Raw genomic sequence first — 25,887 nt, 5'->3', positions numbered from 1 at the left:
AGAGTAAGTGTAATGCATAGACTGTTAAAAGTAACGGAGACTTTCTCAGTTAAGAGTTGTTCTGCTTAGCTAAGCATGGTGGCAATCAGGAGGTCGAGGCAGATAGATCTCCCTGAGTTCAAAGCCAGCCAGGCTTACATAGTGAATTCCAGGCCATCCATGGCTATGTAGGGAGAGATTGTCTCAAACACCCATCCACATACCCACAGCCACACCACCACCCAACCCTCCAGCTGTTCCCCTGTGTGAGAATGCAAAGAACTTCAAACAACCTTTTTGTTTAAAGTACATTTAGCCTGAAATATGTCTGAAATTTGATCAAGGCCAGTTTAAGACACTGTGTGAGGGACTACTGTACCTGGTTTAAAGATCGTTACATTAAAAAAATTGTTTCATTTTGTATTGGTATGAAACTTTCAAAGGATACCCTTTTTAGTAGTAAGAAAAAGGAACTGGGTTTCTTTGAGTTCAAGATATAGTCTCCATCCCATTTTGGAAATGTCACTCGGCCACAAAATGAAGCTCAACTTTAAAACAAAATATCCAAGGAAATGCAGGTCAAAAAGTTATTAAGAGTAACCCTGGACTGTAGGATACTAATTTCATTATTTGTTCTAATCCTTTCCCTACTCTTTAGCGCAATTAAGTATACGGTTGTTGTGAGTTTTCAGAGATCCGGAAACTAAAAATGTGACGTGTATCAGGGATACACCTGAAACAAAACACTGTGTTAAGGTTGCTTTGACAATACTGTATCGACCAGATTATAGCGGTGGTTATATGCTTAGTTGTTCTTGACTGTGTGTGGTGCCCACATCTGTAGGCGCCACACCAGCCACTCTGGGTCGGTGTGTAGAGGACCATGTCTTCTGACAGTCGCCCACCGAAGAGACACCCTCACCACCCCAGGCGGGTGGACGCGGTAAGCGGGTGATAGAGTGCACCAACCTTCCGCACCCTAGCCGTGACGTCACGACCTTTGCTGGCGGTTGTATCCGGTTGCGGTCTGTTGCCCTGGAGATGTATACACAGAGGAACGGATCCCAGTCCTGCCCAGCGGTGGTGGAGGTCCTGGTATCTGCCCAGCACCTGCACCTGAGTGCGGCGGGTGCGGCGCCATGAGCCAGCGGCAGGTGCTGCAAGGTATGGCAAAGGCAGACGGGCACTCGGGAGGGTTGGCGCCTTGGGCCACAGGACACTTTCACTGGGTCTCTCTCCTCAGTATTCGAGCAGTACCAGAAAGCCAGGACGCAATTCGTGCAGATGGTGGCGGAGCTGGCGACCAGACCCCAAAACATCGAAACGCTGCAGAATGCAGGTGAATCTGCACCCCACGCCTTGTCCACCTGTCTCAGCTGCTGACTCTCACAGTCACTAACCTCGCTGTCCCTAATTTGCCACGCCCCCTGCCACCGCACCCTAATCTCCTCTCCCCTGGGCCCTGGCCTCTTCCATCCCCTGACTCCCATCAGCTCTACCTGTACCCCTCAGCTGCTGTCCTCTTGGGTTCCTTACCTGCAGAGGTTTTTCTCGTTCTTTTGTTTTGTTGTTGTTTTTGTGAGTGTGTGGGCCTGGTGAGTCCAAGTTCCTCCTGTACAATCTCCAGTCCTCTTGGGGGGTGGGGAGGGTCTCATGAAATCAGGCAGGTTGTCAGATTCATTATGTCTTCTTCACACAGGCTCTCTCACTGAATCTGAACTCTGCCATTTCTGCAAGACTTGGTTGTTAGCAACCCCCCATGCACGGGGAGGGGGTTACAGGGGGCAGCTGCCACCATGCTTCCCCCTTTTTGTGGGTGCTGGGCATCCAAACCAGGGTCCTTAAAGCACTTTACTCATTAGTTCATGTCCTTACTCTCTATTGCCCCCTTTTGACCATCTTAGGCATCCTTAAAACAGAAAAATTCTACTTTTGGTTTTACTGTGTCGTGAAACCGTAATGTTATGCTCCTAGATTGTAAGTAGGTAAAGACATGGTTTTTTGTAAAATCCTTATGATGCTCTAAATCTACCCTTTAAATTGAGGAGTGGGAAAAGTGGGGAAGAGAAAGAGGAAGGTAGAGAAATAAGAGAGGGGAAGACGGGAGGAGAGAGAAGCAGGGAGGACAGAGAGGAAGAGAGGGTGGGGAAGGGAGAGGGGGAAGAAGAAAAGGCTTGTGAGAAGAGGCAGAGGGAGGAGGAGAGAAGGAGGAGGTCGGAGTTTCATTTGCCCAGATCAAACATGAGCTACTAACTGAACTATGAGATTGCTCTCACTATTTTGTTTTAAGAAACCTTTAGTTTATAGGATATTTTGTTTCTTTTCTTCTTCCTTTCTCTCTCCCCTTCCTCCCTCCCTCCCTCCCTCCCTCCCTCCCTCCCTCCCTCCCTCCCTCCCTCCCTCCCTCCCTTCCTTCCTTCCTTCTTTCTTCCTTCCTTTCTTGAGACAGGTTTTCTCTGTGTAGTCTCTGCTGTCCTGGAACTCACTCTGTAGACTAGGATGGCCTGGAACTCACAGACATCCTCCTGACTTTACCTCCCAACTATGACAGCTGGGATCAAAGGTGTGTGCCACCACTGCCAAAACTAACTTAAACACCTTGTACCTTTTGTTTTGTCCTTTGGATTTTGGTATTTATTCTTGGATATTTTCTTTATTTTTTAAATTTTTTATTCTCTTGTCAAACATTTACATCCTGACCACAGTTTTCCCTCCCTATACTCCTCCCAGTCTTCCCCTTCCCTCTCTCTGCTCCCCTATATCCTCTTCTGTTTCCCTTAAAAAGAAAAAAAAAAGAAGCCCAGGTCTCTTAGGGATATTAACTGAATTGCATAACAAGTTACAATAAGACTAGACACAGACCCTCAGACCAAGACTGAGCAAGGCAACCTGGGAGGAAAAAGTCCTAAAAGCAGGCAAAAGAGCCAGAGACCCTCCCTCCCCCCATGCTGTTAGGAATCCCACAAGAATACCAAGCTACACCAAGAACACCAGTATATTCAGAGAGACCATATAGGGTCTGTGATTGTTTCTTCAGTCTCTGTGAGCCCCTGTGAGCCCTGCTTAGTTGATTTTGTGGGCTGTGTTCTGAGGCCTTGACCCCTTTGGCTCCTACAACCCTGTAGAGATGGCAAAGGAAGCTTTTAGAATTTGAGAAAAGATTTTTTATCTTTAATTAAAAAAAATTGAGATAAGTATAGATTCATGTGCCTTTTGCCCTCCATTTAATTCCCTAGTGACAAATTTCAAAAGTTTATTGTTACTACAGTTATGATGCCAATACTGACAGACATTGATTACTTCCATTTATGTTTCCCCAGTCGTATTGTCTTGTGTGTATTTCACTATATATACTCTCATCTCCTGTGTGCTCACCGCCATTATACTCAGGATAGATCACTTAGGTCAGTATACAGGATCACACCTACCTCCTTCTGTACTCCACCCTAGCAGCCACTGAACTAATGCCAATTTCTAAGATTTTGTCATTAAAGAATTGGTTGTTTTGGAGCTGGAGAGAGGGCTCAGCCATTAGCGTGTACTGTTCTTCCTGATAATCTGAGCTTGATTCCCAGCAGCCAGGCCAAAGTAACTCACAACCACCTGTAACTCCAGCTCCAGGGGATCCAGGCCTTTAACCTCCATGGGCACCTGCACTCATGCATGCGCACACACACACACACACACACACACACACACACACACACACAGAGTTACAAATAAAATAAACTTTAAAAATTTTGTTTAAAATTTATTTTGTTTTGCAGATGTTTTATGTAGATGAATTTTCTTTATTCTCTGTGTTTGTGTGTATGGACAGTCTTCAGGATGTCCACAGAACAAATGTGTAGTTTATGAGTGAATTTTACATTTTAATCACATCAATTTTCTCCCATGATCTCCTCCTGTTTCTGTCTCTCCTGCCTCCTAAATTTACAACCTCTTCTTACTTGTTGTTACATATACATATAAATGAATAAACACATAAATATAATCTGTTAAGTCCATTCAGTATCAGCTGCATGCCTTGGTTTCTAGGGCTGATGGCTTGGTACTGGGTAACTAATCCAGGGACTCATCCCCGGGGAAGACAGGTCTTATGCATGCTGTCACAATCACTGTGAGTTCACATAGATAACTACTCTTCTGTGTCAAGAAGAGACTGCTTCCTTGTATCTGTACACCTCTGGCTCTTATGATCTTTCTGCTCCCTTCCCTTCAGTGACCCCCGAGCCTTTGGAAAAGGGAGTGCAGTATGCATGTTCTATTTATGCATTAACATTTTTAGTCCCTAATTTTCCTTCACCTTGACCATTTGTAGATCTGTGTTGGTCACTATCTACTGTGTTGGTCACAAGATTCTCTGATGAGCTTTGAGAGATGCCTTAGTCTATGGATATAATGATAAGCCATTAGGAGTTTGTTTAATATTATGTGTTTTTAACAGAATAGTAGTAGTAAGTTTTTTCTAAAAGTCTCTGTGTCTCACTACAGGTTATCGGCCCAGTCAAAATGCTACATTATTCTTCAACACACAGGACTCTCTTACACCATCACCACTTTCCATCCATCCTTATCAACCCCCACACTCCAGGCTTGGACCAGGAATCAATTCTGTGTACCAGTCCTCTGGCACTTGGCTTTATTCCTCTCAAGTCATTTTCAGACTGTAAGCCCGACATGCCCCCATATCCTATCTTCTTTTCCAGCCTGATCTGTCTATCACAGAATCTGAACTAATGAAAGAAGTCCACATTCCCAGATCTCATTGCAAAAATACCAACAATATGAAAGCCTGTCTCTTCTTTGCAAAACCTTCCTGTCTTGTAGAATTGATTGCCCATGAGAGTTACCTAGATTAGCCCCAGGACATGGAATATAAAAGAACAATCACAAACTTCCTCAAAGAATTTGAAGAGTTTAAAGGAGACACAAAGAGACAGCTCAATGAAATCAAGGAGGAAAATTAAGGAGAATAAATGCCTGAGTGACTCTCAAGGAAATAACAAACAGGAGACTGATAGAAATAACAAAGATAACCCAGGACTTCAGAATAAAATTTAATAAAGAGATAGAAATACGGGAGAGAATGTAAGATGAAATACAGATGGGATTAGAAAATGCTACAACTCAAGTAGAAAATGCAGAAAGCCTTACAGTTAGAATGTATTAAGCATAAGAAAGAATGTTGGGACTTAAAGTAGGGGACTGAAGCAAAATAAGGAGTATAAAAAAATTAAAAGCACTGGAAAGGGACATACAAGAAATGTGGGACACCATGAAAAACAAAAACCAACCAGCCAACCAAACAACAACAAAACAAACCTTTGAATTATAGGCATAGATAAGGGAGAAGAATCCTGAGCTAATGGTATAAACCAAAACTTTAACAAAGATCTCAGAAGAAAACTTCCTCAAATTCAGGAAAGACACACCCATACAGCTACAAGCAGCATAGAGAACATGAAATAGACAAGAGCAGAAAAATCCCCACTGCACATCATAGCTAAAAACTAAGCGCACACAACAAAGTGTATTGAATATTGCAAGAGAAAAACACAAGTCACATAGTAAAGAAAACCCATGAGATCACAGCTGATTTCTTAATAGAAACCTTGAAAGTCAGAAGAGCCTGGAGCAATGCATCTCCAGTCCTAAGAGACTATGATGGACACTCTAGACTAATACACTCCCCTAAAGCTATCTGTCATGGTTGAAAGAGTGGGTATATCTCTATGATATAAACAGCTGAAAAGGCTTATAGTCAACAAACCAAACCTAAAGAAAACACAAGCAGCATTATTTTAGGCTGAAGAGAGAAGTGAACATAGAAAAGACCACTGAAAGAAACACAAAGCCATAATTATTAAAATACAAAGTAACATGGAAAACACAAAAATCAACAGCACATTGACAACAATTAGTACATATTTCAATAGTACAAACATAAATAGTAAATAACAGTGGTCTCAGTTCTCACAGATACAGACTGAAGAGATCAAGAAACAAAAATTTATCCATCTGCTGCTTACAAAGAAGACATCTTAGCTTTAGAGATAAGCATTGCCTTGGAGTAAAAGGATAGACAAAAGTACTCCAATCAGGTGGGACAGGAAGCAAGCGGGCATCACTATTCTGACAAAATAGACTTCAAACTAAAACTAATCAGAAGAGATAAGGAGGGTCACTTCATTCTAATCAAAGGAACAGTTAACCAGTAAAACATTAACATCCTAAACATATATGCCCCCAATTTAATAAATAAAATGCACTACTGATTTAAAGTAACAGATTAACACTATTAATAGTCAATGCTTTCAACATGCCACTTTCAACAATAGGTCATCTGCACAAAACAAAACACCTCAGAATTACTTGACATTGTACATCAAATGGTCTCAACAGATATCTACAAACACTACAGAATACATGAGATACTCAGTAGCACATGGGAGTTTATCAAGAATAGAACACATCCTTAGACATAAAACAAATCTTTAAAATTGAAAGAGATTGAAATACCTTCTTGTATTCTATCTGACCACCATGCAACAAAACCTAAAATTGACAGCAAACAAATCTCTAGTAAACACAAACTCATGTCGATTGTAGGACTCATTACTGCATGATGTGTGGGTCAAAGAAAAACATCAAGAATTGCTGTCCTTAAATGAAAATGAGAACAATGCAGTCAGCCTCTGGAACACACCGAAAGTGTAGGGAGATGCATGGCCCTAAGTGCCCATACTAAAAACCAGTGAGAACAAATGATTTAATGATGATGTCAAAAATTTGAAAAAAGTGAACAAACCAAATACAAACCCAGCAAGTGGCAAGAAATAATAAAAAGCAGAGCAGAAATCAGTGAGATCAAAACAAAGAAAGCAGCTTGCACTTGCACACACACACACACACACACACACACACACACACACACACACACGTGCACAAATCAACAAATCTAAGATCTGGTTCTTGGGAAGATTAAAAAAAATTTAACAGACTCTTGGGCCAAATGAAAAAAAAAAAAAAGAGGACTAAAATGATCCGAATCTGAAATGAACAGGGAAGCACTGCAGTAGACACTGAAGAAACACAAAAGTATTAAGGGACTCGTTTAAAAGCCTAAACTCTGTTAAGTTGGAAAACCTAAATTAAACTAATAAGTAGTCAACAACCTCAAGAGATCTCTAACAAAGAGATCAAAACATTAATAAAAAGCCTTCCAGCTAAAAACACTAACAGGGCCAGATGGACTTGCGGTAGAAGTCTGTTGTGCCCAAGCTGCCCCACGTTAGGCACCAAAATGTTGCAGACCGCTCTGCCCCACACTTGGGGGCCAAAAATGTCAGGGACTGCTCTATCAATATTGGAACCTGCACTGCCAAAAGCCTTGGGGGCTAAATTGCACTGCCCCAAGCTGCTCCAGTCTTCGGGTCAGGGTTCAGCAAGAGAGAGAGTGAGGATGGACGTGAAGAATGGAGACCAGACAGAGTGTGATTCAATCCCGTTTATTCTTCAGTCTCTCTTCCTAGTCCAAGTCCCAAGTCTTGGGTTCCTAGTCCCTAGTTCCTAGTTCTAAGTCTAAGTCTTGAGTACTTTCCAAGTTCCAAGTTCTTTTTCCAAGTCTCAGTCTCGAGTACTAGTGTCTAATCCCAAGTGTCTAATAATAGTTGCCTGTCTCGAGTCTCAAGTGCCTACTATAAGTGCCTAATACTTAATAATTTCTTCTGTCAGCCTCTTGCCTTTTATATGTCTCATTTCTAAGCCACACCTCTAAGTCACACCCTTAAGTCACGCCCTTAGGTCTTATCGTTAAATCACACCTTTAAGTCTCACACACCCAAGGGAAGATCCTGGGTATCTAAAACAAGATGTCATCAGAGTGTGCTCAGCTGTTGTAGGCTATTGCAAGCAAGTCTCTTGTCAGGATATATGGCTCAAGATGGCTGCAAGGATGATAGCCGCCTTCTGTCAGCTCCCCACAGAAGTCTAACACATCTTTATAGGAGATTCACATACAGTCCTCTTTAAATGATTTTAAAAAATTTGAAATAGAGCACTACCAGATTCCTTCTATGGAGCCAATATCTCTGTAATACCAATACCAAGTAAATACATAAAACACACACACACACACACACACACACACACACACACACACACAGAGAGAGAGAGAGAGAGAGAGAGAGAGAGAGAGAGAGAGAGAGAGAGAGAGGCTATAAATAAATATCCAAGATGGACATATACTCAAATATGCTTAACCAAATACTTGCAAACTCAACAAAGAAAACAAAAGATTATTCACAATGACCAAGTTAAGTTTATCCCTGAAATGCAGAGATGATTCAACATATGCAAGTCAATAAATGCAATACATCACATAAATTGGCCCAAAGAAAAAAATTACATGATCATCTCAGTAGATGCAAAAAAAGCATTTAACAAAATTCAATATATCTTCATGATAAAAGTCCTATAGAATTTAGGACTAGAGGGAACAAACTTCAACACAATAAAAGCAACATATGAGAAACCCCCAGACGACATCCTAAACAGAGAAGGGTTGGAGCAATTCTAGAGAAGTGAGGAGCAAGATGGGGATGTTCTCTTCCACTCCTTTTCAATATTGTGCTGGTACTTCCCTAGCTGGAGCAAGAAAGCAGTAGACACAAAGCGATGCAGATGGGAAAAAGAAGTAAAGCTATCACTCTTTTCAGATGGCATATTATTATTCATTAGAGATCCCAAATTCTATCAGAAAAATTCTAGAAGCAATACACAAATTTGGCAGTGCTGGAGGATACAGAATCAACTTGCACAAATCAATAGTTTTTTTATACATCAACAACAGATGTACAAAGGAGGAGACCATTTACAATAGTCCCCAAAATAATCAGCTGTCTAGGAATAAACCTAACCAAGGAAGAGAAGGATGTCTACAAAGAAAACCTTAAACCTCTGAAGAGACAAAGAAAGGCACTAGGAAATGGAAAGACATCCCATGTTCATGTAGTTGTAGAATTAATATTGTGAAAATGACCATCTTGTTAAAATCTATTTACAGATTCAGTACTATCCCAATCAAAATCCCCAACTAATTCTTCACAGAAATTGAAAAAAAAAAACCCATCCTAAAATTCACATGAAACCACAAAAACCCCTGATAGTCAAAACAATCCAGAGTAAAAATAGCAGTGTTGGAGTGATTACCATTCCTGAACTTAAGGCACATTATAGACCCATAGTAATAAGAACAATAGTCCCTCAGTACAAAAATAGACACGAAGACTAGTGCAACAAAATTGAAGTTCTGAACAATACTTGAGAAAGATGCTAAAAACTGAAGCTCAGAAAAGAAAGCATCTTCACCAAATGGGGCTGGGAAAGCTGGTGCCTACGTGGGGGAATGAAATTAGACCTTTATCTTTCACTTGCACAAAAATCATCTCCAAATGAATCAAAGAGATGTGAAACAGAAGAGAAACACTGAAGAGAAAACGCAGGCTGCTCCCTACATGCTGTATGTGTAGGGAAGGACATCTTCATCTGTCCAAAGACTGACAAGTGAGACCTCATAAAGTGAGAACGCTTCTGCACAGGTGAACAACAGTCAACCAACTGGAGAGGAAGTCCATGAATGGCAGAGCACCCTTGGCAGGTACCTATCTGGCAGAGGCTTGGTATCCTGATTATATAAAAAACTCAAAAAACCCACAAAAACCCAAAGAATCAAAAAAAAAAAAAAAAAAAAAAAAAAAAAAAAAAAGGGATTGACCCCCTTTGAAAAACGGGCCTAAAACAGAAACAAAGAGTTCTCAAAAGAAGAAAAAAAAATCGCTAAGAAATATCTTTAAGAGTGTTCTTCAATCCTAGCAACCAGGGAAATGCAAACAATTTTCATAAAGATGATTTTATCCCTGTCAGAATGGCAAAGAAAAACAAAGCAATCTGCAGCCCTCATTCACTGATTTTGGGAACTGCACACTGGTACAGCCACTTTGGTAATCAGTGTAGAGAATTCTCAAAAATCTAAAAAAAAATCTTCCCTGTGACCCAGCTATACCACTCGCAAACGCCCCAAGGACTCGGCATTCTACTCCACAGATACTGGATTGGGTTGCCTGCTGGAGAGCATTTCTGCAGGTCAGTGTGCAACAGAAACAGATGCTCTAGGAAGAAAACCTCAGAGCGGAGTCAGTGCTAAAGGTTCACATCAAGAGGAGGGGTCCCCAGGGAGCTGAGGGTGTGGTGGAAAGAGGGGATCCTGCAAGTGGTGTGGAGAGGTCTGGAGAGACAAGGATGAAAGGGCCTGGTGAACCTTGGGTCTGAGTCAAGCCTGGGTTGGAGTCTTCAGTGAATGGAGTTGAAGTTGGAGGAGGGGTACCCACAAACATGTTGTTAGTGTGAGAATGAAGAATAGGTGTGGCCATCGAGCGCCTCAGGTGGAAGTGTCTTTAGGTCTTAGGGGCTGTCCCAAAGGAATGGGCATGGGCTAGAAAGGAGGGCTGCAAGGGTCCATAGCTAGTTTCACACCAAGGTTGGTTTACTCCTCAGGGGATATTTGTTATTTTTGAGGCTACTGTGAACGTTCTTGTTTCCTTGTTTCTTTTTCTTTCTTAATGTTTGGCACTTGTATATAAGACGGCTGATTTTTGTGCATTAATCTTATAACCTGATACCTTGCTGAATTATTTCTACATGGGGTTGCTGGAGGAGTCTTTAGGGGAGAGGCTCTCGTCATTCCTAAAGCTGCAGTCCTTTAATACAGTTCGTCATGTTGTGGTGACCCCCAGCCATAAAATTATTTTTGTTGCTACTTATAACTATAATTTTGTTACTGTTATGACTCATACTGTGGAAGATTTTGGAGCTAGAGGTTTGCCAAAAGGGGTCACAACCCACAGGTTGAGAACCACTTTAAGGTCTTTCATACATAGAATCATATATTTAAATAAATATAATTTGACTTTTTCCTTGCCTATTTGTATTCCCTTTATGCCCTTCACCTTATCACTGTAGCTAGTTCTTCAGGTACTGTGTTGAACAAGAGGTGGGAAAGTGAGTATCATTATCTTGTTCATTTTAGTGGAAAGGTTTAGTTTTTCTCCACTAAGGATGCTATTGAATGTGGGTGCCCTATTATGTTGAGATACATCAACTGTATCTGTATTTTCTCCAGTACTTTTAATCAGGATTTATTTTTAATTTTAAAGGCTCATTCTGCACCCAATGTGATGACTTTGTGGTTTCTGTCCTTTAGTCTGTTTAGCTGGTGGATTATGCTTATTGATTTTCATATTTTGAAATATCCCTGTATCGCCAGGATGAAGTCAAATTAATCATGATCCATAATCTTTCTTTGGTGCAATCTTGAATTCATTTTGCAAATATTTATTGAGATTTCTTTTGCATTTTTGTTTGTACAAAGATATTGACCTATAGTTTTCTTTTTTGGTTGGATCTTTGATTTTGATATAAGAGTAATAGAGACTTTATAAAAGGAATTTGGAAATGTTATTTCTTTTTTATTTTGTAGAGTATATTGGTAGTAGTTCTTTGAAGGTCTGGTATAATTCTGCACAGAATCTGTCAAGCCACCCCCCTCCTTTTAAAATTACTGCCTTCTTATCTCAATGGATGTTAGTGGTCTATTTAAGATATTGATTTCATCTTGATTTAAATTAGGTAGGTTATATATGTTTAAATATCTATTTCTTTTAGATTTTCCAGTTTGTTGGAATATAGATTTTAAAGTATGTCATTATGATTTTCTGAATTTGCTCATTATCTGCTATATTTCCTTTTAAAATCTCTGATTTTATTAATTTTGATTCTCTTTTCTTTGGTTAATTTGGCTGAAGTTTTGTCAGTATTGTTAATCTTTTTAAAGCAATAACTACTTGTTTCATTGATTGTATTTTTCATTTCTATTTCATTAATTTCAGCTCTGCTTTTGATTATCTTTTCCATCTACTTTTTCCTGTGTGTTGATTGTTCTTGTTTATCTAAAGCCTTCAGGTATATCATTAAGTTATTAATCTGAGGTCTTTAATTTTATTAGGCACTCAGTACTGAATATTTTTTCTTAAGACTGCCTTGAGTGCCACAGATTTTGGTGTGTTATATTTTTTATTTTGATTTAATTCTATGAAGTGAAAAAATTCCCTCTTGATTTCTTTCTTGACACATGTCATTCAGCTTCCATGAGTTTGTGTACTTTCTGTTATTTCTATTGTTGACTCTTAGCTTAAACCCAGGGGTGATATTTCAGTTTTTCTATGTTTGTTGAGACTTTTTTTTCTCCTAATATGTACTCTATTTTGAAGAAAGTTCTATGGGATGCTGCTGAGAAGACAAAGTATTCTTTAATATTTGGTCTCTGTAGATGCCTGTTGGTTCTATTAGACTTATGATGTCATTTAATTCCAAACTTTCTTTAGTTTTCCCTCAAATGATCTATGTATTGTGGATAGCAGAGTGTTTGAATTATCCACTATTACTGTGTTAGAGTTAATCTGTAGTTTTAAACCTAACAGTGTTTCCTTTATGAAATTGTGTGTTCTTGTGTTTGGTGCATAGGTGGTAGAGTTTTCCTTTAATAAGTATACAGTGTTTTCCTTATATGTTTTTGATTAGTTTGTGTTTGACGATTATTTTATCAGATACTAGAGTATTTATGCTTGTTTGTTTCCTAGTTCCATTTTCAACTATTCTGCAAGTGTGTCCTTTTCTGGACAGTGATTTGTCTGTAGATGAAAAGAGGCAATTCTTGTCTAGTGGCTGTCTCACCACAACTGGAGTAACTCCAAAGATGCTCAATTTCTTCTTAGAATCTAAGACAGGAAGCTGTCAGGAGCAGACAGGTCTCTAATCAAAATGAACATTAATACAGAAATGTTTATAATGTCAACTCTGTGGACTTCTCATGTTTTGAAAACCAACTATCCATGTAAGGCAATCTGGACTGTTGTCTGTTAATTCCTCTCAGCTATTTCTAAATAAAATATAGAAAACACCCTAACGATAAACTCAGGTGGTATTGATACATAGACAGGCAAGAAGATCAATGGAATAGAATTGAAGACCCAGAAGTGAACCCACACACCTACAGTCACTTGATCTTTGACAAAAGAGCTAAAACCATCCAGTGGAAAAAAGACAGCACTGTTTCAACAAATGGTGCTGGTTCAACTGGCAGTCAGCATGTAGAAGAATGCAAATCGAACCATTCTTATCTCCTTGTACAAAGCTCAAATCCAAGTGGATCAAGGACCTCCACATAAAACCAGATACACTGAAACTAATGGAAGAAAAAAATGGGGGAAGAACCTTGAATACATGGGCACAGGGAAAAATTTCCTGAACAGAACACCAATGACTTATTCTCTAAGATAAACAATAGACAAATGGAACCTCATAAAATAATAATTATACATATTTCAATGAATAGGTTATGGCTATGCAATAAATCCTAGCTAACCCTCCCTGTTCCAACAAAACCACTACTTTCCCTTAGAAAGACAGCCTAATATTAACCACCTCAGTCCCCAAGCCCAGGGAATAGGGGCACCGACTTTTCATTAACTTCTTCAAGCTGATTATGGGCATTGAGATATTAGAAGAGGGGCGGGGGGAAGAGTAAATTGATAAGCCTCTGACTTCTGTGTCTTCACTGCATCCAGCTGGAATTCCAGGACATCAGAGGTTCGAGCAGGTCTGCTCAGCTCACTTGATGAGTAGATACACCAAGGCTGTGTATTCTGCAATATACAATTCTCAAAACCAATTTCTCAAAACCAATCAAGATACTTTTTTGGTTTGAATTCTGGAATCTAGTCTTCTGGAAGCCTGCCCCTGTCATGTCTAATCCCTATAATTCTGGGAGTTTCTATGAGGGTGTGCTCCCACCATCCTCCCATTTTCACCTCCCTGCTCAATTCCTTCTCAAATTCCCCAACACTAGGGAATCCAAACTTTCAGGCACCAAGGCCCTCCACTTCCACTGATGCCTAACCCCTTACCCCATCCCCCCTCCTCCAATTACTATGAGGGTGTGCTCCCACCATCCTCTCATTCCCACCTCCCTGCTCTTGAAATTCCCCAACACTAGGGAATCCAAACTTTCAGGTACCAATGCTGTCCACTTCCACCGATGCCTGGCAAGGCCACCCTCAACTACCTATACAGGTGGAGCCATGAGTCCCCACCTTTGTGTTCTCGGGCTGGAGATTTTAGAATGGCTACTCCAGCTTGTTTCTTAGGGCCATTTGCTTGAAAAATTGTTTTCCTGCCTTTTACTCTAAGGTAGAGTCTGTCTTTGTCACTGAGACGGGTTTTCTGTATGCAGCAAAATGCTGGGTCCTGTATCCAGCCCATTAGCCTATGTCTTTTAATTGGGGAATTGAGTCCATTGATGTTAAGAGATATTAAGGAACAGTGATTGTTGCTTCCTGTTATTTTTGTTATTAGAGGTGAAATTATCTTTGTGTCACTATCTTCTTTTGGATTTGTTGGAAGAGGGTTACTTTCTTGCTCTTTCTAGGGTATAATTTCCCTCCTTGTATTGGAGCTTTCTTGCTATTATCCTTTGTAATGCTGGCTTTGTGGAAAGATATTGTGTAAATTTGGTTTTGTCGTGGAATATCTTGGTTTCTCCATCTATGGTAATTGAGAATTTTGCTGGGTATAGTAGCCTGGGCTGGCATTTGTGTTCTCTTAGGGTCTGTATGACATCTGTCCAGCATCTTCTCACTTTTATAGTATCTGGTGAGAAGTCTGGTGTAATTCTGATAGGTCTGCCTTTATATGTTACTTGGCCTTTTTCCCTTACTGCATTTAATATTCTTTCTTTGTTTTGTGCACTTGGTGTTTTGATTATTATGTGATGGGAGACATTTCTTTTCTGGTCTAGTCTATTTGGCATTCTGTAGGCTTCTTGTATGTTTATGGGCATCTCGTTCTTTAGGTTAGGGAAGTTTTCTTCTATAATTTTGTTGAAGGTATTTATTGGCCCTTTAAGTTGGGAATCTTCACTCTCATCTATTATCCTTAGGTTTGGTCTTCTCATTGTGTCCTGGATTTCCTGGATATTTTGTGTTAAGAACTTTTTGCATTTCACGTTTTCTTTGACAGTTGTGTCAATGTTTTCTATGGTATCTTCTGCACCTGAGATTCTCTCTTCTATCTCTTGTGTTCTGTTGGTGATGCTTGTGTCTGTGACTCCTGATTTCTTTCCTAGGTTTTCTATCTCCAGGGTAGACTCCCTTTGTGATATCTTTATTGTTTCTACTTCCATTGTTATGTCCTGGAGGATGGTTTTGTTCAATTCCTTCACCTATTTGGTTGTGTTCTCTTGTAATTCTTTTTTTTTTTTTTCCCCACGAGACGCAGGAGGAGGCAGGCGGGAGTGAGCGGGATTCGAACACACACACACACACACACACACACACACACACACACACACACACACACAGAGAGAGAGAGAGAGAGAGAGAGAGAGAGAGAGAGAGAGAGAGAGAGAGAGAAAGAGAGAGCGAGAGCGAGCACGGGCGCGCGCGCTCACGCACGCACACATGCGGAGGGACCTGCGCCCTCTGCAGGCGACGCCTTAAGGGCTGCACCACTGCTGGTTCGCTGTCTCTTGTAATTCTTTAAGGGATTTTTGTGTTTCCACTTTAAGGGCTTCTACCTGTTTTCCCGTGTTCTCCTCAAATTCTTTGAGAATTAGAGAGTGTTATTTATGTCCTTCTTAAAGTCCTCTATCATCATCATTGGAAGTGATTTTAAATCTGAATCTTGTTTTCCTAGTGATATGGGGAATTCAGGACTTTCTTGTGTGGGAGAACTAGGTTCTAATGATGCCAAGTACCCTGGGTTGCTGATGCTTATGTTCTTGCGCTTGCCTTTTGCCATCTGGATCTCCTTAGTGCTACCTGCACTCACTGTCTCTGACTGGAGCTGTATTAGAACTGTGTTGGGTGGGTGTTACTACTGGGGTAAGAGCTGGAGCCCAAGATCTGCTCAGTGCTCCAGGCCTGGAGTGACTTCCTGGGTCCTTGTGGGTCTCAGTTACTCACTGTTTGGGGCCGGCATTGCTGTCTGCTTGCCTAAGATACTGCCCGGGTTAGAGCTCCTGGGATCCCTGCTTCCTCTGGGTTCTGTGAGATTGGGGGCAGAGCTGCCGCCCGGGATCTGCTGACTTCTTAAATTTTTAATTTCACATTTTATTTAATTTGGACTTTTCTTAAGATTCTCTCAATTCTATTTTTTTTTTTGTATTTTGAGTTGGTTTAATTATACATTCAACTGCTTGTGTTTTTGTTTGTTTGTTTGTTTTTATTTTTTAAGACAGAGTGTCTCTAGGTAGCCCTGACTTGTTGCCCTACTGACCAGGATGGCCTCAAACTTAGAGATCCTTCTCTTTCTGCCTCCAGAATGCTTGGATTAAAGATGTGCATCACTACCACCCACTGATCTTTATTGCAGCAGTTATTCATATATTTTTTGAGTTCCTTGATCATGTTTATTCCTGCTAGTTTGAATTCATTGTCTTGTACATCATCCATGTCATCTTTCTTGAGGATGTTACTATGGGAGTACTAATTTTTTGTTGAGACTTATTGTTTTGGTTATTCATATTTGTGTATTTTTATGGGACCTAGGCATTTGGAGGTAAGTTATTGGTAGTATTTATTGGTATGTAAATCTTGCCTCTGCTTTATTGAGAAGATGTTTCAGATGTTTTCCAACTTTTAAGGTAGTTGAACAACTGAAATGGGACTTAGGACTTAGTCTTTCAGCAATTCAGTGTTGATGCTTGCCTGGGTAACCCAAAGTATTCTCTGCTATCTTGAGACAAGTAAGGTTTCTAAGCTTAGGAGCATCCCTTCTGTAAAATAAGATGATTTTTACAGCTAGTCTGGAAATCTGGAGGGAGGTGATCAGGATAGCTGTTGCTTGTGTAATTGGTAATGTGAGCCTAGGATTCCACCTGAAGCATAGAGATGTAGGAGAGAACCATCAGGCAGATTGGGGACAGTGGTCCCAGTCAGGTTGTAGAGATAGGGAAATGATTAGGGTTACCATTGTGGGTCTATTGACCCTTGCTGGAGAGGGGTGGTCCTCAGGAAGTCATCAACTCTGAATTGTCAAAAGACTTAATCCTAGACCTCATACAGTTGGTCAACCACTTTAAAAGTTGGAAACAGAATATGAAATACCTGCTCAACAAAACAGAGCTAAGATTCATGTACCAGTAAACACTATCAATGACTTAACTTCAAATGGTTAGGTCCCATAACAAGTACACAAATATAGTATTGGAGGGGTTGGTGGGAGTCTAGGTTCTCTGCCTGTAGATGAAAGGACACCGGAGCTCATCTGGAATGGATAGGTTAGCAATGTGATCCTGGGGGCAGTAAGTCAGGTGTGGGACACAGGGGCCTTAGGCAGGGGTGGGGGTGATTGGAGTAGCTTGTGTTGGTTTTGTGTCCCTTGCTGTAGAGGGGTGTTTTTTGAGTCAATAGGATGGGTGAAGTTTGTAGAACAAGCCTGCTACTTCTGTGTGGATCAGGAGCTGGGTTTGCAAAGCAGGGATGAGTGTAGATGGAAGGAGTGGGTAGAGTGGCTGGTGGGAGCCTAGGCTTCATGTTTATTGCTATGGGAAGGAGAAAGGTGTCTTGGTAGAAATAGATGGGGTTAGCAGCATGAAGCTGAAGGGTCTGTCTGTAGGGGGCTCTGGAAGGAGGGAAGGAGGGCAAGTGGCAGACATTTAGTTACGATGATTGTATCAAATGTTGTGTTAAACACTGTAAGCCAATTTACAAGATGAAGAGGGCTATGAGTCTGTCGTGGAGAGGTAGGATGGCAAGCAGCTTGAATGATGACTGTAACTGGAGCTCACATATTGAACTACAACCAAGAAGCAGAGAGAAAGAACTGGAAGTGGTGAAGGTATTTTTTCCTCTTTAAACCCACTCCAGTGATGTACTTCCTCAAACATGGCCAAACCTCCTAAACCACTTCAACTGGGAACTAAATGCTCAAGTACATGAGCCTCTGGGGATATTCTGATGCAAACCATTACTGTGGCACATGTTAGTAGGACATACTGACCATGTGGCAGCAGGAGGGTCATGAGTTCATTAATATATTTTAAAGTTTCATGATTTTGTGTCTTGCCCAATTTGATACCAGTTTGTATCTCTATATTCAGCAGGGTTTCCCTTTGCAACCTAGGCTACCTTTGAACTTGCGATTGATTATTCCTCTTCAGTCTTCCAAACACTGAGATTACAGATATACACTGTAGTGTCTGGCTTTCACATGTTAGTTTTTTGCTGATCTTTTCCCTTATTTTTTTTGTGTGTATGTGCTAAATCATGTTTCAAAAACATGCCTTATTTTATGTATATAAATGTTTTGTATGTATGTATGTATGTATGTATGTATGTATATTGTGTATGCATGGTTTTTGAGGAGGCCAGGAGAGGGTGTCAGATCCCCTGGAACTGAAGTCACAGACAGTTATTTGTAAGCTGCCATGTGGTTGTTGGGAGCTTAATGCAGGTCTCCTGCAAGAGCAGCAAGTGCTCTAACCACTGAGAACCCCTCTAGCTCCCATTTTCTGTTTTTTTCCTCATAAGAATTTTGCTGATTTCTGTTTTTCATAACTCAGGTGTAATGTCTTTGCTAAGGCCACTTCTTCTGGATGTGGTCCCAACAATTCAACAGACAGCAGCTTTGGCTCTGGGGAGACTGGCCAATTACAATGACGACTTAGCAGAAGCAGTTGTGAAGGGCGACATTCTTCCACAACTTGTTTATTCATTGGCAGAACAAAATGTAAGAATTTTTCAAAAATAATTTATATATTTTTGGTTTTAGATAAACATATGGTAAGTGTGGCACAGTTGTGGGTTTGAAGGTCTCAGAATGATTAGATTTTTTTTTTTTTTGGATTTGGTTTGGACTTGATAGCAGCCTTTCTCCGTCACTGTTAACACATGGGGATGATGTAGAAGAACTTTTGTGATACATAAAGTAGTGTGTATGTCCATGGGACCTTTCAAGAGAGCTATAGGCCCTGCCAGAGAGAGGGGTGTAAAGATCCTAGGCAAATAAACACATTCTTTCTGAATTTTTTATATGAAGGTGGCTAGTGGAAAGAATAATTCCTGAAGAGAGAGTTCCTTTAATGGAAAGTTTGATAAGTCATTTTTTTTACTAAGTGGACAAACATTTTGAAGTGTTCCACCCCATGTGATACAGCATTTTTTTTCTCTACAGTGTTTACATTTTCTTTTTTATAATAGTTAAGAATTTAGGCATTGTTAGACTATCCATTAGCTTATCTAACCTGAGTAAGACACCGACTTTTCTTGACTAAATTTCTACTTGCCTAATGAAACAGCTCAATTAAAAAGTGGACAAAGGGCTTGAATAGATATTGTTCCAAAGAAACTCTATAAACAGTCAACAAGTTATAAAAAGGCTCTCAACAGCATTAGCCATGAAAAGATATGAATCAAAACCTCAATGAGATAGCACCTCATATCTACTGAGACGTCCACAAGAAAAATAATAAAAACTAAAACAAGTCTTGGTGATGACGAGGAAGTGTCGACACCCTCATGTGCTGTTGGCAGGTGTGTAAGATGGCACCATTGCTGTGACAACTTGGCAAAGTGCAGTAAGATCAGTATATTTACCATCTGATCAAGCAACTCCACTTCCCATCATACAGCAACAAGCACTAAAATGCTGTGGCACGTATTCAGACAGCACTACTTAGCTGTCTGTGAATGGAAGCAGACCAATGCTACCAACAAATGCCTAGATAAACAAAGCACTGACTCTACATAACAGAATGCAGCACTAATAAATACGATATTTATGATATTTATGATTACCAAAACCATTTTGATAGTGGCTGAAGAGATGGCTCAGTGGTTAAGACCACACATTCCTCTTATAGAAGACCCAAGCTTGGTTTCTATCGTCATGCCAGGTGCTCACAACCATCTGTAATGATAGCTCCAGGGGATCTGAGAACTTTGTCCTCCACAGGAACACAAATGTATGTCCTTTGTTGACTGTCCTCCACGGGCACCCGCATGTGCATCATACATGTACACACATACATGTACATCATGTGTTCACACACACACACAAAGAACTAAAAGAAAAAAACCTAGTCAATCTTTAAAAAGAAGAAAGCATTAAAAAAAAACCATGTCAAGTGAAAGATGCCAGACACACAGGCTTGTGCTGTATTATTCCATTTATAAAAGATGTCAAGCATGTGTAAATTTATAGAGATAGGAGCAGGTTGTGATTTCTAGGGGCTAGCAGAAGCAGAGCAGGATAGGAAATGACTGCTTGACTCTCAGTCTTCAGTTTTCTGATAAAGAGGACAGTGACATTGTGAACATGAGCATTGATTTATACACTTTTCCATGAAAAAGGAAAATTTTTTGATGCATTTTACCATAATTGTGCAAAAAATTATTTACTATACAGATTTGAGAGTCTTTTACTAATGTCTCTGCAAAGAACCACAACTTTTCATTTTCCTGGGTGTGTCTTTCAGTATTTTGCATAGGTGCCAGGAGCTATCAAGGAGAAGCTAAAACTAGCAGGTGATCCTCCTGAGATGGTTCTGCCTGCTATGGATTAAAATCTATGATGGATTTGCTCCTTTAGACAAGGCCAGGGAAGGGCTGGAGAGATGGCTCAGTGGTTAAGAGCACTGACTGCTCTTCTAGAGTTTCTGAGTTCCTGCAACCACATGGTGGCTCACAACCATCTGCAATGGAGTCTGATGCCCTCTTCTGATGTGTCTTAAGAGAGCAATGGTGTACTCATATACATTAAATAAATAAATACATCATTTAAAAAAACAAGGCCGGGGAGAATTTCATTTTAGGGAAGATTCCTGGTATTAATATGCTTTTCCTGTTATTATTAAGTATATATAATAAATAAATGTATACAATCTATAATAATAATAAATATATATAATGTTGTGTTTTATAAAAAAGAAAAAGAAGCCAGTGGAGGCGCAGTATGGTGTGGGGGAAGGAGGTTCCTCTGTGGGCCCATGCTGAGGCATTCCTTCCCCCTGAGGTACTAGCCACATGACAGGTATAGTGTAAAATAGAATTTATTTAGGGCATAGGGAGGGGAGTTGAGTGAGTAGAGACAGAGAAAGGCAGAGAGAGAGAGAGAGACAGAGAGAGAGAGAGAGAGAGAGAGAGAGAGAGAGAGAGAGAGAGAATAGAGGAGTAGAGTAGAGGCTGGCCATGAGGGTGTGGACAGAGAGGGGGGAGGGTAAGAGAGCAAGGAAAGAGGAGCAAGAGAAGAGAGTGAGGAGGGGGCAAACAGCCCCTTTTATAGCGAGTAATTTGGGGCAGAACCTAGAAAAAATGCCAACATATAACAATTACTAGGTATTAGCTCACCCTTTTTTTTTTAGCAGAACAATGAAGATGTGCTGTCTTATAGTGATGCTACATAGACAAATAGATAACTTCTTAATTCTTAATGATGATTCTATAAGAATTCCTAAAATCATATTGGTAATTATTAAGCTCTTTTATAATAGGACTGCTATTAAGTCCTCTCTGGTAATCAAAACTTCAATGATAACTCAGCAAGTCTTCAAGTGTAACCAGATAATTGCTTCTGAGACAGCAAGCAGGCATCTACAACTTAGAGCACATTCCAAAAGGTTGTAAAACCATTAACCAAAGGTCATAAAAAGGAAACTAATGATTTACTATAGGTGCAAGGACAGAAGATAAAATAGTCACTGGGTTCATCTATACAAAACTTTATTAATAACTTAGTCACAAAATTATGGTTTTTAACTCTCCATGAACCGTGGAACTGGTGACAGATGATGAATGTTTAGCCAGATAACTATTCTTAATGGATATATATGTAACCATTCTCTGTTGTTAACTTCTTATTCAATTTATGATTTGAATTTATATGTAAACTGTGGTAAACTTTTTACCATGTGATCATGTATTCTGAAAGATGTAAAAGTGCTGAGAAAAAAGAGGGAAAAAGAACTGAACAGTACTGAACTCAAGAAGAACTTAGAAGCAGTGGCATAACATTGGGAGTAGTGGCATTGGAAGTAAGGGCACTACGATTGTCACATCAGAGCGGGCAGAAAGAGCAAGACGAGAAGAGAGCAGAGGGAACTTTCTTAGATACCTTTTTGGAGAACTTTTTAGAGGAGAACTTTTATAGAAACTTTTTGGAGAACTAAGAACTTAGAACTAAAAGCTACAAACACTTCTCATCACCCTTTTCTTCTTGCAACTTCAACCAGCAGGCTGGGAGTTAGAGCTTTAGCAGTTGCTGCTGAGATAGAACAAAGGCTACATTACTCCCCTCCCCCCACCTCCCATGTACCTTTAGGGTACAGATGTTAAATCACCTAAGCCAGTGGCTTTTAACCCTCAGAATGAGCAAGAAATATTCAGTATACTTAGAGAGACCATTAGTCTTTAAAGCTACCCCTGAGTCCGACTCTGTCTTGTTTCAACCCGTTCCAGGCCAGGAGGCTCTCAGCACATAGGTATTGTGCATGCTTTCAAAATTCCTGTGAGTTCATAAGAGCAACTGCCTTGTAGTGTCTGGAAAACAGTTTCCTTGATATTATCTACAACTTTTGGCTCTTGCACCCTTTCTTCCACATCTTCCCCTACTATTTAGAGTTGAACTCTATAGTCTCTTGTTCTCTGCATTGACCATCTGAGGGTCTTTGTGTTAATTTTTGTTCACTTAAATCCAACCAGACAGTAGTTGGTTACATCTATAACATTCATGACAGTATTACACCAGCATATTTTGTTAGGCCAATCATTGTTATAGCCTACAGAAATGATGGGAGCTTCCACATCACCTTCAAGCACTATGAGAACTAGCTGGTAGGGATGAAGATACGAGGTGAGAATCAAATTCATTTTTTAATGTTCTATAATTCAAGTATGTGGTGTCTTCAACAATAGGATTTTGCCATCAAGTTTTGGATGGTAGCTTAGAGTATTGCTGTAGCCTTCAATGCCTGTGGGTCTGTGATACCATATAGGCCAACAACTCAAAAAGAGGTAACCAGTTCCTGGTACTGGGTTTTTAATTTGCTAGCATGAGGTGTCTAGATGGAGTATTGTTCCTTGCTGTGGTACATAAAAACCTCGTTTAATATATGTGTGTATGTAGATGTGTATGCGTATTTTAGGAAGCTTCTACAGTAGTGTGTTTTCGCATGAACTTTCAAAAGGCCTTTAGTGTTAGTTGTCCTTTCCTCCCACTTTCACCCCAATTTCCTCTTTTCTGTTTCATAATTCCCTTTAAACCCCAACCCTTCATACTAGTGCGTTCTATACTTCTCCCACCAAGGCCCATAATAAATTCCTGACCACAATGATTATTCTAAATGAAACCCACATATTTGAAGATTCAGAGCTAAGATCCATGAATCAGGAAAAACATGTGATATTTGTCTTTCTGAGCATGGATTGCCTCAACTCTGGAAAATTGTTTCTAGCTTCATTCTTTTATTTTTGAATTTAATTTTTAACTGCTAAATAATAATTCCATGTGTATGAATTAACATTTTTATTGTTCATTCATCACTTGATGATATCTAGGTTGTTTTTATTTTCTTGTTATTGTAAATAGAACAATAATGAATATGGATTAGTAGGTGTCTCTGTAATAAGGTATAGAGTTATATTCCCAAGAGTAGTGTAGCTAGATCATATGATAGATCCATCTAAAGCCTTTGAGAAAATTCCACACTGTTTTCCATAGTTGTTGAACCAGTTAATGCTCCCATCATCAGTGAATGTGTGTTCCCTTGCTGTACATCCATGACAGCAGATGCTGTCGTGTTTTCCTGACTTCTAAACATTTAACAAATGCTTCACTACTCTTTTAAAAAAGTCTTTGTATATTCTAGATATTAATCTCTAAAATGATGGTGTGTGTCTTCACAACAAAAGAATAGTGATTCAGACAGAAGTTGGTAACATGAGTGAGGTATTGCTGTGAAAGGCCTGAGTATGCTTTTGTTTGTAGGAATATGGGAGACTTTGGGACTTGGACATGGAAAGCAGTTGAACATTTTAAGGTGGATTTAATAGGGCTGGAGAGATGGCTCAGTGGTTAAGAGCACTGGCTGCTCTTCCAGAGGTCCTGAGTTCAGTTCTCAGAAACCACATGGTGGCTCGCAACCATCTGTAATGGGATTCAATCAACACTTCTGGTATGTCTAAATACAGCTACAGTGTACTCCTATAAATAATAAATAAATAAATCTTTAAACCCCCATAACAAAAACCCCAACCCCCCAAAAACACACAAAAAGAATTTTCTTTTTAATGTTATTAACTTCATTTTCAGGTAAGGATATCAGAGAGGCACAGCTTATTCTACAAAAACTATCTGGGCTCAGTGGAGCTGTGCAGTCCAAAACCCACAGATAGAGGTCTAGAGTTTTCTAATGGGAGTCCAAGCATTTTTATCTAGATGTCAAGAAGACATCTAGCCTGCTGCAGTCTGTTCTTTCTCAGGCTTGGGGAAATTGTTCAGCGGTGAGACGACAGTGGTGTCTATACCATCTGTGCTTGTTCACTGATCATCCCCCACCACTTAACTTAAGGATACACTGGATGGTGTGCTCCTCTCAGGACAGACCTTCAGAGGCTCTCATGTTGTTCTTTTTCTCCTAGGCGCTGGGTGGGTCAGCCATACGTCTTCATCTTTTAGTCAGATGTTGCATCTGTGTTGATTCTGGAGCCAGAGCAATGCTGTTGCCAAACCAGTGCTGTTCCTGGTACTTATTTCTTCTGTGGCTTATTTCTTATTTCTGCTGTGATGTTGGCACAAGCAATGATATCTGGAAGTCTTCTTAATAACCTTATTTCCTCCATTGTCATATAACAGTGTAGGTCAAAGGAGTGAATAGCAGTTTCTACAGTAACTGTACCAGATGGGTTCATACCCTCTGAGCTCTAGGATAGTGATCTTCCTGTGGGCCATGACATCAATGAGGTCAGTGCCCACCATGGGCATTATAGGCATAGGCTCTCCTAGCTTGCCATCTGCTGAGCTCAGCTACTGCAGATGTTTCACAGCAGGCATTTTTTTTTGACTCCTGCAGCCTTCAGCAGGAGACACATCCCTGTATGGTTGGCTAAAGATTTCTTAATTTTGTATCAATATACAAAGTTTATACCAAATGAAAAACTTGATTCTATATCAATATATAAATTCTGTACCAATGTGTGAAATTATAACTTCAAATTTGCATCAATAATAAAGATTTCTATCAACGTAAGATTATGACTACATAATATTTTGTTCAAGAATAAATTTAATAATCTATGTCATATATTTCCTCCCTGTTCAAAATTATTACCATTTCCAAATTATCCCTTAAAATGACAACTTATCTATAATTTATAAAATAACCATAACCAGACACCCAAATCCAAGAAATCGGGATGATGACTCTGTATAATGCCTTCCTGCTGAATAGGGTGATGAAAAATTTTCTTAAAGGGGTGGGGAGGGGTAGGAAGATTAGAAAAATTGGTTAGACTTAAGAAAGCTAGCTTTAAGGCTGGAGAGATGGCTCAGCTGTTAAAGGCTAGGCTCACAACCAAAAAATAAAAGAAAGCTAGTTTTAGTGTCTGTTATCCAGTCTCTCTATGCTTAGAAGGCTCTGGGCTTGACTGAAATTTTGACTGGATCTGTCTGAAGGGTTGGATGAACATGGTCATCTGGAATCAGCAGCAATTCCGGAAGCTGTTCTGGAACCAAGTCTCTGGACAGCATCAGGAAGCTGGAGCTTGGACATGCAGGTCATTTCAGCATCCTCATAGA

General features: G+C 40.0%; 1 protein-coding gene and 1 pseudogene across 3 annotated transcripts in view; one reads left to right on the top strand and one right to left on the bottom strand.

The window, feature by feature from the left end:
- The first annotated feature begins 985 nt into the window (after positions 1-985).
- Positions 986-25,887, top strand: part of LOC117717868 (sperm-associated antigen 6) — a 62,621-nt gene continuing 37,719 nt past the window's right edge. Inside the window, exons 1-3 of one of the 3 annotated variants that reach the window (XM_034515318.2) lie at positions 986-1,143; positions 1,223-1,318; positions 18,659-18,825. In XM_034515318.2, the coding sequence (XP_034371209.1) occupies positions 1,119-1,143; positions 1,223-1,318; positions 18,659-18,825 (288 nt within the window). In that variant the 5' untranslated portion in view covers positions 986-1,118. Of the gene's footprint in view, positions 1,144-1,222; positions 1,319-9,548; positions 9,641-18,658; positions 18,826-25,887 lie in introns of those variants that run through there. The other 2 variants (XM_076942524.1, XM_076942523.1) reach the window with 2 other exon arrangements.
- On the bottom strand, positions 24,744-25,181 carry LOC117717942 (ADP-ribosylation factor-like protein 16 pseudogene; annotated as a pseudogene).

This window comes from Arvicanthis niloticus, chromosome 12, assembly GCF_011762505.2.
Source record: "Arvicanthis niloticus isolate mArvNil1 chromosome 12, mArvNil1.pat.X, whole genome shotgun sequence".
In the NCBI taxonomy this organism is placed as follows: domain Eukaryota; kingdom Metazoa; phylum Chordata; class Mammalia; order Rodentia; family Muridae; genus Arvicanthis; species Arvicanthis niloticus.
The sequence above is the reverse complement of the archived record's forward strand: the minus strand, read 5'-3'. Positions and strand labels throughout refer to the sequence as shown.